At 37.7% G+C, this 20,642-nt stretch overlaps 1 protein-coding gene across 3 annotated transcripts; it reads right to left on the bottom strand.

Annotated features, from left to right (window-relative positions):
• Positions 1-8,896: 8,896 nt before the first annotated feature.
• LOC133459482 (NEDD4 family-interacting protein 1-like) lies at positions 8,897-19,792 on the bottom strand. 3 transcript variants are annotated; one of them, XM_061739455.1, is made up of 8 exons: positions 19,597-19,792; positions 17,000-17,087; positions 15,841-15,968; positions 12,494-12,556; positions 11,324-11,411; positions 11,058-11,182; positions 10,756-10,822; positions 8,897-9,772 (listed from the first exon to the last, which is right to left on the bottom strand). In XM_061739455.1, the coding sequence occupies exons 1-8, from the start codon at positions 19,624-19,626 to the stop codon at positions 9,669-9,671; spliced, it is 693 nt and encodes a 230-aa protein (XP_061595439.1). In that variant the 5' UTR covers positions 19,627-19,792; the 3' UTR covers positions 8,897-9,668. The 3 variants fall into 3 exon arrangements, with proteins under 3 accessions (XP_061595439.1, XP_061595440.1, XP_061595441.1); XM_061739456.1 differs by having other exon boundaries at positions 12,494-12,553; XM_061739457.1 differs by lacking the exon at positions 12,494-12,556.
• Between the last annotated feature and the right edge of the window lie 850 nt (positions 19,793-20,642).

Genomic DNA, 20,642 nt, shown 5'->3' with positions numbered 1-20,642 from the left:
AGTGATGAGTCTTGTTTTAAGTGTAATGAGATTTTTTTTTACTAAAATGAGACATTTTAACTAGAAGTAAGACAAATATTCTTGTTAAGATTTTGAGTATTTGCAGTGATCCATTTTACTTATCCTGTGAAGGACAGAGTCATATTGATAAGTTCAGAAAAGTGTTTTTTATTGTTGTGTTTTGCAATGACTCTTTTTAAATACAAATGCCAAAAAAGACAAAAAAAATTGTATTTATTCACTCATTGTCATAATTGTTTCATCAACGTCTCATCAGGAGAAACTCTGCTCGGTGGGTTTTTCATCTCTCCTCTTTAATGAATCCATCACATAACATTTACCCCAATGCAGAAAGACAACAGCAACCTTTTATTTACCCATTATGACTAACGTGTCCACATGTCTTTGACCCCAAACATAAATGTCACATCACCGTGTGCTGGAGACCTTGGCTGGGCAGAATCACGCCGGTAAGAGTTAACATGTGTTTGAAATATCAGCGGTTCCAGACAAATCTGGAGCTGGTTGAACTTCACCCCGCCATGGCCATCTTCACTGCTAGGACTGAAGAGCAATGGACATTTGAGTCATCAACATGTCTGTTTACAGATGCTTCAGTAGATTCAGCTTAAAATTTTAGCTGTTGCCAAGAGACAAGGAGCAAGTTGTCTCCGCAAAGCCACTGAAGCCTTTTTTTGTGTGTGTAATCGCACGTTATATACACCAAGCACGTTGTACGGTGCATATTTTGACCACTGACACGCAGCATCAGTAACAAAGCTCACCTTGTTACCATGCAGGGTTGAGAAAATCTGCATCCTGACATATTGGTGATTCCCAGCTTCCCTCTTTACTTTATTTATTTTGTATTTTTCAGACTATTCACACCGTGTAACATGGCAACATCAGTCCCCAGTATCAGCAGTGATGTGATGAGGTGTTCACGTGGACTCCCAGCTTCCGGAGGCCCAGCTGATCGTGCCCGAGGCGTCTGTGAGGAGTAATCCCGCTCTACGGAGACCCTTCACCGCTCCCAGGAGACGGAGCAGGAAGGATATCCTCCCTATTACCACGGTGATCATAATGTTATGGCTGCTTGCTCAGAGTTGTCAAACTGTTCAGTTTTGCATCTTCTATAACCATTGCTCGAGTTGTAAAAAAAAAAAATCATGGGGGATGGTGTATTTTATCATATGGGGACAGATAATTTGTGCTGATTACAAATAATATAATATATTACAAATAATAGCAGTGACCAAAACACCTGCAGAAATACTGCAGGAATGACATAGCAGCAGTTAAATGCAGCCTTCTGTAAGCTTTAAATATCCACTGGGCTTACATCAAATACATCAAAACACAACAATAAAAAACACTTTTCTGAACTTATCAATATGACTCTGTCCTTCACAGGATAAGTAACATGGATCACTGCAAAAACTCACAATCTTAACAAGAATATTTGTCTTATTTCTAGTTAAAATGTCTCATTTTAGTAAAAAATCTCATTACACTTAAAACAAGACTCATCACTGGAAAAAACAACAATTTTCAGCTGTTTCAAGTAGATTTTCACTTGAAATAAGTAGAAAAATCTGCCAGTGGAACAAGATTTTTTTGCTTGTAATGAGAAGATAAATCTTCTACTGGCAGATTTTCCTACTTATTTCAAGTGAAAATTTACTTGAAACGGGTAAAAATTGTCAAATAAGTTATTTTTATGGTGTTATTTTTCTGGTGATGACTCTAAATGTTGAAATAGCAGTAAAACCACATTCATTGATGAAATGACATAAGGGATGGAAAGGAGGGATGGCAGTTTTACAGGGGGGATGATTTGGACCGTTTTTATTTCAGGGAGGGATGCCATCCCCCCTCATCCCCCCTCATCCCCCCGCATCCCCCCTCAACTCCAGTACTGTCTATAACAGTATTTTAAAGCTTCCTTTTTTTCTGCAAAAGCCACTTCTGGCATGTTACAGATTGATGTGAGTTTTTATTTCATAAAGGTATAGCAGAAAGAGCATGAATGGATTTCTCAGTGAATGAAACAAAGTTGCATCCATTCACAGTTCTCTGGTGACGGCACACACGCACGTACGGGCCGACAGACAACGGCAGCATCTCCTCACGTAAAGGATGAGATCAGCAGTCAACGTGCATCTGTTCAGACGCCATAGGATCGCTCTCTCTCTCCTAACGCTCCTTCCTTTTCTTCTCTACCCCCCCCCCCATCACAGACTGCGTCTGCCTCACAGCTTCCTGTGTCACCCCCTCCCCCTCTGCGATAAAAGGAGAGAAGCCTGTTCATTCATGCATTCAGGCAGTCAGCTGAGCGAGGGAGCAGGGGAGGGGGGAGATAAAAATGAGAGAGGAGAGGCTTCCTCCCGCTGATGAATAGGTCACCTGTACTACATCACTGATGGGGGATGGAGCAGTGGGAGAAAAAAGGAAAAAAAATGGAAAGGTATGGGAGAAAAAAGAAAGCCAGACCTCCCCCCACTCCCCTCCATCCCCTCCATCCCTCTCTTCCTCATCCTTTTCATCTCCGTCTCCTCATCCTCCTCCCTCTGCCCTTCTCTCCTTCTCTCCCTACGCCCCTCCCGATCTTGACGGTATGAGTCACAGACAGACTAGTTCCCTTGATGCACTGCGGAAACGTAATGTGACGTAGTCTCCACCTCTCCCTGCCCAGCCACATGCACCCCCCCCCCCCCTCATCCCCCCATTCATTTGTCCACCGCTCCCTCCTCCATTCATCCATCCTCCCGTCATAGCACAGTGAGCCTCCATTCACAAAAAACAGCCCTGCGAGCTGAAAGAGGTGGCAGGTGGATTCACAGCAGCAGAACATCCTGAGGATTTAACACAAACCCCAACAAAAAAACCCAGAGCAACGGGTTCAAATCTCATATAAACCCAGATGGAAACGGGGATTCTTATGCTGCAAATGTCTCGTAAAAGAAAGTAAAATAGATCACGAGAGAGAGAAACAACGAGCTATCTTCACATTTGGATTTAATGTCGTGCAAGATTTAGTGTGTTGCCATGGTTACGGCATGTACTGTCAAATATGGGCAAGACTGCCAAGAGCACTGATTTGTTACAGTAATTACACTTTTTGCAAGAAATTGTGTTTCAAGTGTCTAATTGTGTTGCAAAAAATGGACAATTTCCAATCTAAACCTTCGGTTTTGATGAAACAGAATAGAAACAAACTGGAAAACAATGCAAAGTAAATGCACGGAGTCCAGGTACATCTTTTTTCCATCGTAGAACATGCATTTCATGATTAAGAGAATGCTTTATGACCAGCAGGAAGATTATCATCACAGCTTTCAACCAATGATCTACAACCTTGTTAGGTTTGGAGCAACGAGAGCAGACTGGAGACAAACAAAGGAAGGTGACTTCACAGCCTCTCGCCTCCGACGTCACCGCATCATTACACCCCTCTGCCTGATGCCGCGTCACGTTATTAAGCCGTATCGTTTTTCAGACGCAATTCCTGCGACACCGGGACTGTTTTTAATGACATTCAGACATGGTTGCACGGCGTCACTCGTCAGCAGTCTGCGTTAAAGTGAGGAGTCACACTCGTGTTTCATATAAGATGAAGTGGTGCTAAATAACAAGAAAAAGAGAGGAAGACATTAACAGACACTGACATTAAATTATTGGCTATGAAGGATCACAAGAAATCCACTGAGGAGACGATAAACTGTTGACGCCAAAGCTGCAAATGTGGATACAATACATGGAGTAAATGTTGGATTTAAATCAAGGACAAAGTCGTCAAATGCAGGACACTGAAGTCTGTTTAAAGTGTAAAAAAGTGAAAGTAAACATGTAATGCTGGCTCAAAAAAAAAAGCCCCATTTAACAAGCTTAACATGGGGAGCAGGAACCCACCAAAGTGCAACAAAAAGGGCCAGAGATGATGCAGGGAACAGAACATGTAGCTGCAAAAGACCGACCTCAACACAAAGCTTTAACAAAAACCCAAAAGTAACGACCGAGGTGACCGCGCTCTGTTCTGTCTGGTTAAAAGATGCTCACATTGCTGCACTATAACTGATGGTTAAAGGTCAAAGTCACATTCAAAGGTCGTTTGGTTTTCCACCTGTGAATTGTAAAGACTTGTGTTTAACTCAGACATGCAAATGACATCTACAGTCTGTGTCTGAGGGAGTAGGAAAGTGCAACTTCCTCTGATCAGACCAATAATCGAGGTCTAACTTGAGCACAAGGGACTATTTGAATGAGAGGAACTCCTGTACTTGTGGGTTGATGAAAAATAGAGCATTTTTCCACAAAGGCGATGAAGGATCATCACGTCCTAATGGATGGAGCACCAGAGTGACCGAGATGCTGCTCCAGCATCGCCAAAGAAACAAACCCCTCAGCGAGCAACGCCGAGCTTATTTTCTGAATGAAGAAGTGATATTTGGGTTTTGCAATGCTTCCCTGTGCAGAAGAGAGAAAAAGAAATCTTAACGTACAGTATGATTCACCGAAACAAAGTGTTAGGGGAGGGGGTGGTGATGTCATCGGTGGATGGCAGGGAGTCATCTGTGAGTCAGAGAGGAAAAAAAGGAGGAGATGAAGGTGGAGGAGGAGGAAGAGGATATAGAAAAAGAGGTGGGTAAAAAAAAAAAACAAGGACGTGGTGGAGGTGGGGGTACCTGCCTGCTGAGAGTGACCCGTGGAAACAAGAACCGCTGGCCTGTGGATGACTCACCGCCGCTTTACCAGGCGGGCACGCATGCACGCAACACGCAGACACGCTCACGCTCACGCCGTGCATCAGGACACGCACACGGAGTGACAGCTCTCTGCAGCGTAGATGCAGCTCGCCTGCACGTGGACACGCCATCGTATGCACAAACACACATGGCACATACAGTGCAGGGATGGAGCAGGGGAGGGTCAGGATGACTCACACTTCAAAGATAACACTCCTCCCCCCTGCCCCAGTCTCACACACACACACACACACACACACACACACACACACACACACACACACACACACACACACACACACACACACACACACACACACACACACACACACACACACACACACACACACAGAGAGGGAAGATGAAGGACATATCATTTGGATGCTACCCACATCCTCCCCACATCCTGGGAACCTCCCTCTGAAGCTCCAGCTGACAGCAGGAGGCTCCGGCCGACAAACTGCTGTTTGTCTTAAGGTGATGGGAGTTCTCTGGCACAATATTCTCAACATAAATAAAGTGAGATTTGGTTAAATGTCAGGAGTATCTCCTTCCTTCCTTCCTTTAAGGTACTTCGTGACAAAGGTGGTCATCTTTTTATCCGTACAGGATCAGATTGGATTGAAACGGCAGCCCAGGATGTGATCAGCTGTATCAAATCAGACTACCGTATTTTCTGGACTATAAGCCGCTACTTTTTTCATGGTTTTCAACCATGCAGCTTATACAAAGGTGCAGCTATTCTGTGGATTTTTCTTCCACCGCTCGGGGCGCTCTAACCGGAATTAGAATCAAAACTAAGACAAAATAAATTCAAAGAAGAATATCTTCTTTAGCAGATAGAAGTAGGTAGAAGCATATTTCAAACAGATAAATAGATCAATAAATAGCGGTTATTTTCTCTTGGTTCTGTCCCGTTTTAATCAGCAAAGTTGCTGCCGTGTTAAAAGACACTGTTAGGAAAGATCTATTTAGGTACAAACATGTACATCATTTACAGTTCAAAATCCTTCTGTACATGTAGTAAATATCTAATCTAACAACATAAATATCTGCGGCTTGCATATCTTTTTTTTTTTTTTAATAGAGCAGATGTGGCTTGTATGCCGGTGCGGCTTATAGTCCAGAAAAACCGGTAGTTCTGTTTCCCTGATCTGCTGCGTGTCAGAGTAGAGATCACATTTCAGAGTGGCCCATCGTCTCCATCTCTTCCCAAGGAGGATAAACGTGTTACAGCTGATTTTTCCGTTGGTCAAGACTCTTTATCTCCATTAGAAGTGAACAGTGCCCTCTGCAACTCTTATCAGCACTACAAGTTAGTTCTGTCCATCCCCGCATTCATGACTACTGTATTGTTGTTTTACTTATGTTTACCATGTCCGGGACTTTTTTCTGGTTTGTTTTGTGTTGTCACGTTTGCAAATGAGCTGTCAGTGACAGAAGAATGAATGAGATTTCACCAGTTTATGCAGAAGACCCAACAGTAACAAACATTTAGAGATAAGCATGCTTCTAATTTTACCCAACCGCGTGCACAGCCCCATCTCCAAAAACAAAGTTAAATTTTTTTGTGAAAATAAAACAAGATTGAAACCCTGTATTTAAGTGAAAAGAGTTTGAAAGCACAAATTAAATGTTTCTTTTTTTTTTTGTAGCTTAAATAGTCACATGGCCTAAATCTGCTTCATCCATTTGTAATTAAACCGTCACAGATTATATAAATATATATATAATATTTTTTTTTTTTTTTTGTAATACTTCGACTTAGTCCACTGGGTTTGTTTTCATGTTTTTCATTCCCGTTTTTAATTTCTTGAAGTTTCTCTGTCCCTGCAGTGTTTCTACCACCGAATCGTGTCTGGTTTTATATTTGAGGAAGAAATCTATATTCTGACCTTGACAGAAGAAAGAAGAAGAAATATGAGTTTGAAATTGTTAAATTACAGACTTTTAAAACTATCCACATATTCAGTTCTTTAAAATGATAATAATTCAACACCCAATAATGTTACTAACCTGTTAGACAAACAAATACACAAAATGAACTTTTAGATCTTAGTTGGGTTTTTTTTTTTTTTAAACTATCGGACAGTTTTTCCAATCTGTTACACTAAACTATTTTAAAACATGTTGCTGGTGTCAAATTCTTATTTATACAGTATTTAACTGAATTATCAGCTAAGCTGAATTCTCTTTTGTGTTTTTCACCTTCTGCAGCTGATGTTCAGTTAGTTTCAGATTAAAATAAACTAAATAAGCAGCAGAAAGAGAGAAAATCTAATTCTCAGAAATTAAAATATTTAATTTGATAAAGTTGCATAATATTTAGCTGTAAATTGAAAAATCTCCAATTTTTTAAAGAGGTTTCATGTCAAACTGTTTCGTGGCCAGAATGGAGACATTTCCTGAGTCTCCACTGGTGATCTAACTGTTTTTGTAATTTCTAACTAGCTGTTAAGAATAGTTAAAGTTTCATTAAAAACACATAAAACTCTTAACAAATTTGCGGGAGGTTTTGGGGGGAGGATCTGTTTAAAATGCCCCGTCTGCTCACAGTGACCAGGCTCCCCACAAAGTGAATTAAATCTTTTATTTGCACAAAAAGTCTACTAAACAGAAGCCCTAAAAGCAAAGCATGTCTTTCTGGATAGATGACTTACTCCCACGCTCTCTGTAAATCATAAAAACTCCTCTTATCTTCTGATAGTTTAAACATGCAAGCATCACGAGCACTTGGCAGGCACACATAATTCCCATCAATTACTCCCAGAAATACTTCCGTCTGCATAAATCGAGGGCAGCTGACACGACATGGACAGGTCTTGGCACAATGCAGTTTTTTTTATGAATGACATCTGGATAACAAGAACACCTGCACTGGGTGACCCCACTGGAGCAGACCGGCGTTACAGACAGGATTCAGGTGAATCAAGGCTTTAATAACGTACATAATGGGCTATATGGTATGTGTTCTGTATTTTATGAGCATTTACAGTTGAAACTCTACCAAGTTTTTTAATGCAAGAACATCTGGTGATGTGGTGATTCAGTGAGTGGATGACCTCTTTTTTTTTTTTGTCTGCTCCATCTCTAATATGAGCTAACTGTTTTGTATTAAATCTATGAAATGCATGTAGACACAGAGCTGCAGACATCTGTCATTATTTTATTATTACTAAATGACACTTCTCTTTTTTTTTTTAAAACAAAGTTCATGCTGCAAAAGAATAAATCACCTAGGGATGCATTTCAAAAAGGAAACATATGAATACTAAAAAGTGTGTTTTTTATTGGAAAATGTGTCGTCATAAAATCAGTAATAAATCAGTTTGATATACAAGGTGGATTTTAAGAACCGAGTTTAGAGGCTACACACCTTAAGATCTCCAAAATTAGTGAAGCTGTTTACTTCCATATTCTATTCTCTGTAAATTATGGATCTTTATAGTTTTTTTTTTTGTTTAATTTAAATATTTCCCCAACTATGACGAATAGAAGATATAAAAGGAAGCCAGACCCCACTGGAAGCAAATATCTGGCTATGACGGCAGACGGGGCTGCAGAGATCACGAGACACTCAAAGTTTCCAGCGAAACGGTTTGAGAGGGTGTGACAGATCTTCCAGGTGGGGTGACCTTCACTTCCTGTTCAACGGCACACAAAAACACAGCTGACATATATAATTAGCAGCTACTGCCACTAAATCATCTCCATTTTTGCACATGTCTTGTGTGTTAAATTTAGCACGGCCGTGCCTCATGACAGGCTGCCGGATCTTTTTGAAGTCTCTTTCTTTCTGCAGGTCTGGTAAGATCATCTGTGCGGAGCTGGATTCAGGCTAAAAATGGATCCAAATTTGATCAAATTGAGTTTCACACAGTTTATTATGCAATCGCAAATAGTTCTCATGACTAGCTCACGTCAACACACCAGCCTTCAAAAGGGTTTTCTGAGGTACTAAAGTGGTTTTTAACTTCCCAGTTGTTGTTCTGAACTTGTTCGGAGGAAGCTTAAAGCTTATTTACAAGATCTTCTGTCATATAGTTAAGTTTGGGCACTGAGAAATAAATATTACACTACAATCAGGGTAGACTAGAAATAAAATTACCTTTAACATTTCATTTTTACATCAAGTGACAGTGACTAACACGTGGTGATTGAATTATTTATTTGACCATAGGTGTCCAAATGTACAGACTATCATTTTGACCCTAAACCATTCACAGGAAGCTCTGCTCCGGATTAACCCCAACATTCCTGCAGGGTTTCTGCTTGATATACAAGTATAACACAGGTTTTAGTTATTTATACACACACTACACATCATATTCAAGGAAACCTGGGCCGTGATGTTTTTAAAAAGATGTCTTTTGGGGCCCCGTACCCACAAAGAAGCAGATATTTTCCCTTTACAGCCTCGTCTATGTGAAATGTTTATGGTTTCACAAGAAACAACCTGCATTGGTTACAGGTCAGAGCACATTAAATTTAAATATATAATCTTACATTGTGTAAATCAACCTATAACTCGTGACCTGTCAACTGACCCCCGGGCAGAGAGCCACCCTCTTCTGTAAAAAAAAAAAAAAAGAAAGAAAAAAAAAAAGGAAAGAAATGATCAGACAAAAAAAAACCGGAGGAAACTGAACACTGCTGCCCCCTGGCGGCGACAGGGAGAAGAGCAATGCTTCTGCCACCAAGATATAATACAATTGTAAATAAGGCATTCATTTAAAGATGACTTCAAGCGAGTAGAAAGTACCCGACAATTCACAAGTAATAAATCAAGTGTTTTACAGACTTCTTAGCATTCCCTGTGTTGTATCAAGAGGCCGTAACAGATCCATATCGTCCGAATTGTGTCACATTTTTCTGATTTGATAATGCTTGACAGTAGACAGAAAACAAAAACTGGCGTGGGGCTCAGTAAATGAAAAGGACGCGGGTGTGGGGCAGGGTGGAGAGGGTGTCGGCCATCTTTCGGATTCTGGAATAATGGATAAATCCTCGGAGGAAGAGCAACAACCCTGGAGAGAAAAAGAGGGGAGCCATGAGATAACCATGTCGCAAATAAATATTCAATTATTTGAACTGGCCACAAGATTATCTACTTATGTAAATGTTGCCTCAATTCTATACACAGCAAATATCTGCTTCACAAAATTAATTTAGATCTTTATTAAGGCTTCTGAGAATATTAACAGCCTGTATTTTTTCTAGACTTGCTGACCCTTTAAAGTGATTTCATGCTAGAAGTCAGTCACACTTACAGTCACACAGCGCTCTCTGAGTCTGTGAGAAATGTACATAGTTCCATCTAGTCGGTCTTAGTGATGCTTTAAATGTGCAATGACGAATTAACGCAGTCAAGGTATATTTGGACCCGTCCAAAGACTTTACGACATATACAGGACTGTCTCAGAAAATTAGAATATTGTGATAAAGTTCTTTATTTTTTGTAATGCAATTAAAAAAACAAAAATGTCATACATTCTGGATTCAGTACAAATCAACTAAAATATTGCAAGCCTTTTATTATTTTAATATTGCTGATTATGGTTTACAGTTTAAGATTAAGATTCCCAGAATATTCTAATTTTTTGAGATAGGATATTTGAGTTTTCTTAAGCTGTAAACCATGATCAGCAATATTAAAATAATAAAAGGCTTGCAATATTTCAGTTGATTTGTAATGAATCCAGAATGTAAGACATTTTTGTTTTTGTAATTGCATTACAGAAAATCACAATATTCTCATTTTCTGAGACAGTCCTGTATGTATAAAAGTTTCTTATTGTTCCACAAATGCTACACTTGTGAGTGTAGTTAGAGGACATCTCTCAAAACTTATATTTATCTCTACAATTAGCAATGCTCCCCTTATGATTTACCTGCTAGCTGTCTTGTTCTACCCCGTCCTGTTTATGCAGCGTTTCAAACCTGAACACAGCTCTAACTTCACTAACTAGACAAATGAAATGATTTCTTATTTGGAGGTTTGTCTACTCACCCAAAACCAGGAAGAGCCACCACAGCCAGTACTGTTCATCAAAGTAACCAGGGAAGTATGTGGAGAACTAGAACAACAACAGAGACAGAACGGACCGGTTAAAATAAATATAGTCTGGTGTTGGTTTCACTTAAATGAAAATGTACTGTTAAAAGAAAGTACAAGGCTCTTCAAGAGCTCTTTCAGGAAATAGCAAAGTGCCAACAAGTCAACCACCGCAGCTTTTGATTTGTTTGTGTGAATATAAATGTACATTTTATGTGTTTGCATGCGTGCTTTGTGTTTGTGTTTGTGCCTCGTACCCGGACGATGAGCACCCATTTGATCAGGGACAGGCCAAAACCGGAAATGGCTCCATAACGTCCTGCGGCCGAGGTGGTCAGACAAAAAGATAGGAAGAAGCCGATCCAGTTGAAGAGGAATGCCACTGGAGGGAAACAGAGAGGATTGGGGTAAATGATGCTAAAAAAAAAAAAAGAAGACGTTTTTTTGTATGTTTTCTGCACTAATTTAAGTTGAGAAAAATGACTCAGTAAAAGTAGCATGATGAAAATAGTGGAGGACTAACTGAAGAAGGTGAGCATGAAGATGCCATCGTTTCCTATCCTCAGCTGATCAGCATCTTCAAAATCATCTCTGGTCACAAAGTCCTCGTCCTGGAATGGAAAAGATGACATGAACGACGGGCGAGGCCCAAAATGAAAAAGGTGACTTTAATTACTCTAACAACATTAATGCAAAGTTGGACTATTAAAGGGCTTCTCAGATTTTACTTATATAAAATATAATTTGATATCAGATCATTTTGAAAATGTTACATTTTAACCATCACATTCAATTGTATTTTAATAAAGGGGCAATCCAATTATTTTTTGTTACCCTTGCCCCTTGAAACTAAATGTTGCCTGGAATATCCAAAATACCAACATTCACATACAGGACTGTCTCAGAAAATTAGAATATTGTGATAAAGTCCTTTTATTTTCTGTAATGCAAAAATGCCATACATACGAGATAGGATATTTAAGAAAACTCAAATATCCTATCTCAAAAAATGAGAATATTCTGGGAATCTCAATCTTAAACTGTAAACCGTAATCAGCAATATTAAAATAATAAAAGGCTTGCAATATTTCAGTTGATTTATATTGAATCCAGAATGTATGACATCTTTGTTTTTTTTAAATTGCATTACAGAAAATAAAGAACTTTATCACAATATTCTAATTTTCTGAGACAGTCCTGTACATATTTGGAGATTCCTCCCAACACCCTGAAATATGTCTCAGAAAGAGTTCAGTTTATACAGCTATCTAGGCTCATCAGTGTGCAGTATCCAACCATTACGTGATAGATTGGGACATAATGACTCTAGAGTGAACACGAGACTGGGAGAAGGAGTGAAGGACAGAGACTGGGATTGGTCCGAAGCAGAGACTAGCGTCTAGAGAAAGAAACCAAGCAAAAACTAAAAGGGAAACATGAAACTGCTCACGCACAAATGGATATATCAAAAACACAGAAATGCTATTTAAGCACCATTGTTGTGCCTTATCTGATTTGATGCAAAAGAAGAAGAAAAACAAAACAACAAAGGTCTAAGGTTTGACTGGCCAGATACACAAATGCTCAAGACGGGGTGGGCTACTGAACACAGACACCATGTAGGGACATTTGTGCACTCACACACCCAACTAAGACCAAATACTCTCTCATCAGACACTTTCCTGCAAGTTACCTCCAGTGAATTGCGAACAACATCGTCAAAAGTGTCCAGGCGTTCCCTGTGCTGCGGTTGCTGCTGAGAGCAAGGCGATGTGTGGCAGAGAGACAACACCAGCAATCAGTTAAACAACCAAACTAAGAATGCATGTCCCTTTTCAAGCGTACAACCATTTTGCAGTAAACCATCACTTCTGTGCTCAATGATGTACAGATTCTGCACGGTCATGCTGTCCCATCAACACTGCAGTCGCTAAACTGTACAGGACTGTCTCAGAAAATTTGAATATTGTGATAAAGTCCTTTATTTTCTGTAATGCAACAATGTCATACATTCTGGATTCATTACAAATCAACTGAAATATTGCAAGCCTTTTATTATTTTAATATTGCTGATCATGGTTTACAGCTTAAGAAAACTCAAATATCCTATCTAAAAAAATTTTAATATTCTGGGAATCTTAATCTTAAACTGTAAGCCAGAATCAGCAATATTAAAATAATAAAAGGCTTGCAATATTTCAGTTGATTTGTAATGAATCCAGAATGTATGACATTTTTGCATTACAGAAAATAAAGAACTTTATCACAATATTCTAATTTTCTGAGACAGTCCTGTATTGTAGTGAAATATACTTTATCCCTCGTGAGCAATACTCTGTATAGTCAAGAGGAAATGATTTTATCACATAATTAATTGTGTTATTATTAAAGCTTTAAAACTACATCACATATCTTTATTCTTAATTAAATGTAAAAATACCACACACTTTTACTTCCAACGACATTGTTGTATATCTATATTTCATAACGACATTGCAAACAGCCCTTTTCTTTGTGTGTGAGGCTTCAAACCAACTGAGATGCTGCTGAAAGAACCTACAAATGGAAGCAGCACAGTATATTTGAAGGATACAGGACTTTTAATTTTTGCTCATTTTTTTTTATCATTTTAGATAAACGATGAATAGCACACCCCAAAAAACAAACTAAAAGATAATCCCAGTAAACAGTGGTCGTGACTGAGTTTCTGGTCACCAACTGGAACATTAGATTGTTTGATCTAGTCCTGCCATGAAGCAACATTATCCTGGTCTCGACAGTGAAGCCCACGTTGCCCGTGATCTGCTCAAAGGTGTGTGACTGCAGTGTGAAATGACTGCATACTGTACATATAGTCAGTACTGGAGTTGAGGGGGTATGAGGGGGGATGAGGGGGGATGAGGGGGGATGGCATCCCCCCCTGAAACTAAAACGGTCCAAATCATCCCCCCTGTAAAACTGTCATCCCCCCTTTCCATCCCTTATGTCATTTCATCAATGAATGTGGTTTTACTGCTATTTCAACATTTAGAGTCATCACCAGAAAAATAACACCAGAAAAATAACTTATTTGACAATTTTCACCTGTTTCAGGTACATTTTCACTTGAAATAAGTAGAAAAATCTGCCAGTGGCACAAGATTTATCTTCTCATTACAAGCAAAACAATCTTGTTCCACTGGCAGATTTGTCTGCTAATTTTAAGTGAAAATCTACTTGAAACAGGTGAAAATTGTTATTTTTTCCAGTGATGAGTCTTGTTTTAAGTGTAATGAGATTTTTTTTACAAAAATTAGACATTTTAACTAGAAATAAGACAAATATTCTTGTTAAGATTGTGAGTGTTTGCAGTGATCCATTTGACTTATCCTGTGAAGGACAGAGTCATATTGATAAGTTCAGAAAAGTGTTTTTTATTGTTGTGTTTTGATGTATTTGATGTAAGCCCAGTGGATATTTAAAGCTTACAGAAGGCTGCATTTAACTGCTGCTATGTCATTCCTGCAGTATTTCTGCAGCTGTTTTGGTCACTACTATTATTTGTAATATATTATATTATTTGTAATCAGCACAAATTATCTGTCCCCAAATGATAAAATCCACCATCCCCCCTGATTTTATTTTACAACTCGAGTACTGCATATAGTGCAAATATAAAATATAAACCCTTCATGAATGTGTGTGAACTAGGAACACAAAAGACTATAGAACCTAAACTCTACTCTATGAAGCTATTTAACTGTTAATCAAACGTTTGGAATAATTAGGAATGATTTGTGTTGCCATTTCATATTATGACAAATGGCAGCTTAAGGCTCTTTTTTTTTTTTTTTAAATCTATTCAGCCACTGAGTTTGAGTTGTACTGAAGCACAAAAAACAACATGAAAACTGTAAACAAGTGTTTAGGGTCAGAATTGACTTTAGATCCTCTGAACCAGTAAAACAGCAAAAAAGTATTCATTAAATTGTGATTTTATTATCATTTTAATATTCTAACTGCTTTCATTAATTGCTCAATATGCTGAAGCTGTCTTGAAAAATGCTATTTCTTCATTACATAAAGAGTAAAGAGCAAAAAAGAGCACTGCCCTTCAGTGACCACTAGAGGTCTGACATGACCCATCGTTTTTCAGTTGAGTAGATTTTTCTTTTTCCCCTTTCCTAAATCTTTAAACATTCAGAATTATTCTCCATTTCAAATGTGCCTGTGAAGAATTTCTGAGTGTTTCACTTACAACCAATGTGTCCATTATCAAGGAAAAACTCGTGTAAGGCAAAGGCTGATCCCAGTGCCACTGAAAACATAAACTTAAACTGTCAAGTTTCACTATATTACAGGACTGTCTCAGAAAATTAGAATATTGTGATTTTCTGTAATGCAATTACAAAAACAAAAATGTCATACATTCTGGATTCATTACAAATCAACTGAAATATTGCAAGCCTTTTATTATTTTAATATTGCTGATCATGGCTTACAGTTTAAGAAAACTCAAATACCCTATCTCAAAAAATTTGAATATTCTGGGAATCTTAATCTTAATCTGTAAACCATAATCAGCAATATTAAAATAATAAAAGGCTTGCAATATTTCAGTTGATTTGTAATGAATCCAGAATGTATGACTTTTTTTTTTTTTTTTTTTTTTTTTTAAATTGCATTACAGAAAATAAAGAACTTTATCACAATATTCTAATTTTCTGAGACAGTCTTGTACATTGTGTATCATGTCAAAAAATGCCTTGCCAATCCTGTGTCGATTTGAAAGACACAAACCCAAAATTAATTGCTCAGACAAAACATGAGAAGGAAAAACTCTGAGTACTGGGTGACTCTTTCTTTCATAAGTGTTGATGTGCTTTCTTGTGAGTTCTCACAGTGTGAAACAGCTTCTGCTTCAACCACAGACACAATCAGATATCTGGAGAACACAAAATCATTTTCACAGCAGGGCACTGAACACTTCCTGCCTTGCAAACATCTCTGCAAGCGTGACTGAAGGGTAACAACAAAAAAAAGAAAAGGAGACACACTCACTCTTCCAGTTACCAAGAGAGCAGAAGACTCGGCCTTGGCTCTTTCTGCTTCGTCATAGGAGGGGAGCGTGGTGGCTACGTTGTATGATGGAGGCTTCGGGAAAATCCCATCCTCCTTGTCATAAACGCCTTCGGAAAAGAGAGAAAGACACACGTAATACAACTGTTTATATAATGTTTATATTTGACATGTTTTATAACTGGCAAAGAGATGCCAAGGGGGTTATACCAGTCCTACATAATGTATACTGCACACAAATAAATAAAGATATCTAGAAATGGAATCAGATAGTGGATGTGTACAAACACAACAAACATAATTCCCCAAAACACTACCGTTACATTACATAATATCCAACCAGACAATCATGTTATGATCATTTACTGGCACCTAAGCCAAGAACAAACTTTTTAAAACACACTGTTATATACAGAGCTATCACAGGATGGAACGCATTACCTAATAACATCAAGAATATTACAACAAAATACAGTTTTAAGGTAGCAAAAGACCATTTACATAAAATTCAATGAGTAAGAAATATATCACGTGCTATAATTTATTACAGTAATTTATTTGCGGGTTATACTTTGTGGTATTGTAATGACTGTATGATGCATTCATTGTACCAATAATGTATTTTAGACAGAAAGTTTGCTGTTAGTGTATACAGGACTGTCTCAGAAAATTAGAAATGTCATACATTCTGGATTCATTACAAATCAACTGAAATATTGCAAGCCTTTTATTATTTTAATATTGCTGATCATGGCTTACAGCTTAAGAAAACTCAAATATCCTATCTCAAAAAATGTGAATATTCTGGGAATCTTAATCTTAAACTGTAAGCCATAATCAACAATATTAAAATAATAAAAGGCTTGCAATATTTCATTTGATTTGTAATGAATCCAGAATGTATGACTTTTTTTTTTATTGCATTACAGAAAATAAAGAACTTGTGATGACTCGGTGTTACAGTGACCTGTAACAGCGATAAATGTGTGTATGTGTGGAGTATGTTCTTTTAAATTGCATTGGGGACCCCAGGAAGAATAGCTGATGTAGCGACATCAGCTAATGGGGATCCTATAAATAAACAGACAAATGACAAATGTCCGTGGCAGCAGAGAAACGTGTGGATGAGTGATGGTTTTACCAGCAGTGCCCACGCAGATGCTGCTGTACGGAGGTGGAGCGTCCGCTGCCACCGGGGGACTCTCCTCCTGGTCCTCCTCGCTGGGCAGCTGTGGGAGGGAGAGACCACACTTCAGGTGACGGAGAGTAGACATGCTGGCACTTAGAGGTGGGTAGAGTAGCCAAAAATTGTACTCAAGTAAAAGTACTGTTACTTCAGAATAATATGACTCAAGTAGAAGTAAAAAGTAGTCATCCAAATAATTACTTGAGTAAAAGTAAAAAAGTACTTGGTGAAAAAACTACTCAAGTACTGAGTAACTGTTGAGTAACGTCTGATTTATTTTTTTAACACAACCATTCAGACAGACAAAAGTACAAAATAATCATCTTCAGGCAAATTAAATCAATAAAATAATAAAACAAATTAAAATGAATAAAAAATAGCTTAAATTAAAATAATCTTAAAGTAAATTCAAGTACTTTAATAAATAAAATAATAACAGAATAAAAAAATAAATTAAGCACAAGTAGCACAAAATTTCAAGCCTTTGTACTTTTCTTTTTTAACCAGGCAGAACTAGAACAAACATGAACTCATAGAAACTCTGTGTGTGTTTGAGTCTGTGTAAATGTGACAAAACATGCAAAAACAAACATTTTTCCCAAAGAATCACCCAGTGATGTCATGAGATTGACGCGTACGTGGATAAAAGGGATAAAAGAAAAGTAACAGCTCAACGTTCCTAATGTAGCGGAGTAAGAGGAACAGTTTCTTCTTCACAAATCTACTCAAGTAAAAGTACAAAATATAATGATTCAAAACTACTCCTAAAAGTACAACATTTCCCAAAAACTTACTCAAGTAAATGTAATGGAGTAAATGTAACTCGTTACTACCCATCTCTGCTTAACGCTCACTATTTGAAATGCCCTGAGTTGAATGTCTGGAGAACAACATGGTGTAAAGTTAAAAAGGAGTGCATGACTATAAAAAGTGGGGGGAAAATGAAAATAGTTATTTAAATGAAATACAGAATTAAAAAAACAACAAAAAGGAAATAAGCACGAACCACAACTTGTGACTCATTTTTCCCCTCTATTTCAGAAGAAGAAAAATCACTATGGCTGGCAAAAAAAAAAAAAAGACCACAATTACAATTCTTTCTGTCACTTCAGCCAGAGAACAAGTCAGACTAACTTTTGCCATGTCAGCTGAAAAAGATTTTAAAACCAAGCACATTATGATCACTTTAAAATGCTGATCTTTCTGGATGGGACCAGTGAGGTTGTCCTGAATAAGAAGTCTCTGGATTAAGGGCTAACGTCCACTTCTTGTTCCTTTGGTGTCAGAAACACCAAAGTTTCCTATTATTCCATACAAAGCAAGTATTATCCCACCTTAAAATCATTGGATCACTTCACAGGATGACTGGAAAGACATGACTAAGTTACCAAATATAGTTACCATACACGCTGAAGATCATTCAAACACAAAATATGGACAGTAAATATTATTTAAATCTTTAAATACAAGGTTAATCTCACGTTTCACTGTGTTTAATTTGATGTACACACACACACACACATCTATATATATATATACACACACACACATATATACATATATATATATATATATATATATATGTGTATATACACACACATTATACATATATACACATATAATACATACATATACATATATATATATATATATATATACATACATACATACACACACAAATATATACATACATACAGTACAGACCAAAAGTTTCCCCATTTGACTGAATGAGAAGGTGTGTCCAAGCTTTTGGTCTGTACTAATATATATATATATATATATATATATATATATATATATATATATATATATATATATAGACAATAATAAAGTATAGGTATGATAAAAGTTTACATCTCAGGTAAAGAGAAATAATCCAAAAAATAAAATGCGAAAATGAAAAAATGTATATAAGAAAGAAACAAAATAATAAGGAGAAACACTAAAATAATAAATAATAAAAGTTTTTGTGTAAACACATTGGTTATTCCGTCTCTCCCCCAACAAGGCCAGACCAGACCAGTCTGCTGGTTCTGCTGGTTCTGATCTAAGCAGATCAACCAGTATTAACCACTAGACACACATGTCAACAACAATAAACTTATACCAGATAAACCCCCAGACCAGTCACATGTCCAGCAGCTAGCGGGCTAACCAGCCAGCCTGATCAGCAGACTAAAGTCAAACATGTATCAACATAAAACAGCAACACAGCAACACAGCAGACTCGAGCTGGATCAGGCTCAACATAAGCCTGATTAATGCTTCCGCGTTAAAACGACGGCGTAGCCTACGCCGTAGACTCTGCGTTGGAGTGACGCGGAACCATAAATCAGCCTTTAGTGTGATTTAACCAAACGGACCAACGTGGAGATCCTGGTTAGAGACGCAGGTCGGCCCTTCATTTCCTCATGAAAACACACTGTTTCTGGCGACATGACACCGTCTTCCCGACCCAGACCTGCTCACCTTCAGATTAAAGACCCAAACACGGGCGGTATCCAACCAAACACACATAATAATCACGTTAACCCGTCGTTATTGTCTCATACCTGCTGATATCTGGTGCTCGCTTCGTCCATCCCGCTCCGGCCGGTTCACCACCGGGGAAACACTCACACACACGACACAGGAGGACAGATATATGTGTATATGTGTGTATAAATGTAATTAAAGTACAGACTGAACCAGGTCTGGACACGGTTCAAGCCTCAGCTGAAACTCACGATGTTATCAAGTTTCTACATTAAACTCCGGTCACCTACGCAGTACTTCCGGTTAGCAAAGTAAAACTCAGTCCTCTTTCAGGATTATTAAGGCAATCCTGTCAAAATAATGTGTGTTTTTTATAGCAACTAAACCATTGAAAATCATTTTAATTAATAAACGTCTTTTATATTTAACAGAGGTGTCAAGATGCAAAGTACAAATACTTCGTTACCTTACTTAAGTAGACATTTTGGTTATCTATACTTCACTGGAGTAATTATTTTTCAGATGACTTTTTACTTTTACTCCTTACATTTTCACTCAATTATCTGTACTTTTTACTCCTTACATTTTAAAAACAGCCTCGTTACTCTATTTCATTTGGGCCTTTAAATAAAAACTATCCAGTTAAATTGCTCCATCCGGATAGAGTGAATTTGGTTGTGGTTGTTTCAGATGTTCTTGTCCAGTTTTGTTCTTACATCCGTTCCCTCAGATTCCTGCAACTAAACTTGGATGTACATTCCAATAAAGGTTAGGATAAATGATAACATGCCTCTGAAGTTTGACTTTTTGCACCATTACAATACTTATAGGCAACTAGTCATCATATCTGCTGCTCTCTGAAACACATGTTAATGCTCAATAGTACACATATATGGTTCTTCAATATATTTGCATTATACTAAGATACATTCATTTTCAATGGCTTTTGTCCTTAATGGCTTTTTTCCCCCTTACATTACTTTTACTTTTATACTTTAAGTAGTTTTGAAACCAGTACGTTTATACTTTTACTTGAGTAAAAAACTTGAGTTGATACTTCAACTTCTACAGGAGTATTTTTAAACCCTAGTATCTATACTTCTACCTGAGTAATGAATGTGAA

The sequence above is a fragment of the Cololabis saira genome, chromosome 14, assembly GCF_033807715.1.
Source record: "Cololabis saira isolate AMF1-May2022 chromosome 14, fColSai1.1, whole genome shotgun sequence".
NCBI classification, from domain to species: Eukaryota; Metazoa; Chordata; class Actinopteri; order Beloniformes; family Belonidae; genus Cololabis; species Cololabis saira.
Note: the sequence above shows the minus strand (reverse complement) of the source record. Positions and strands in the feature narration are given on the sequence as shown.

Bases quoted from the DNA above. Each gene is read 5' to 3' on its own strand.
- LOC133459482 (XM_061739455.1), bottom strand. From the start codon at position 19,626: ATGGACGAAGCGAGCACCAGATATCAGCAG. The intron at 15,969-16,999 runs GTAAAACCATCA...TCTTTTCCGAAG, and splicing joins CATCTGCGTGGGCACTGCTG to GCGTTTATGACAAGGAGGAT. The intron at 10,823-11,057 runs GTACGAGGCACA...TTGTTGTTCTAG, and splicing joins AATGGGTGCTCATCGTCCGG to TTCTCCACATACTTCCCTGG.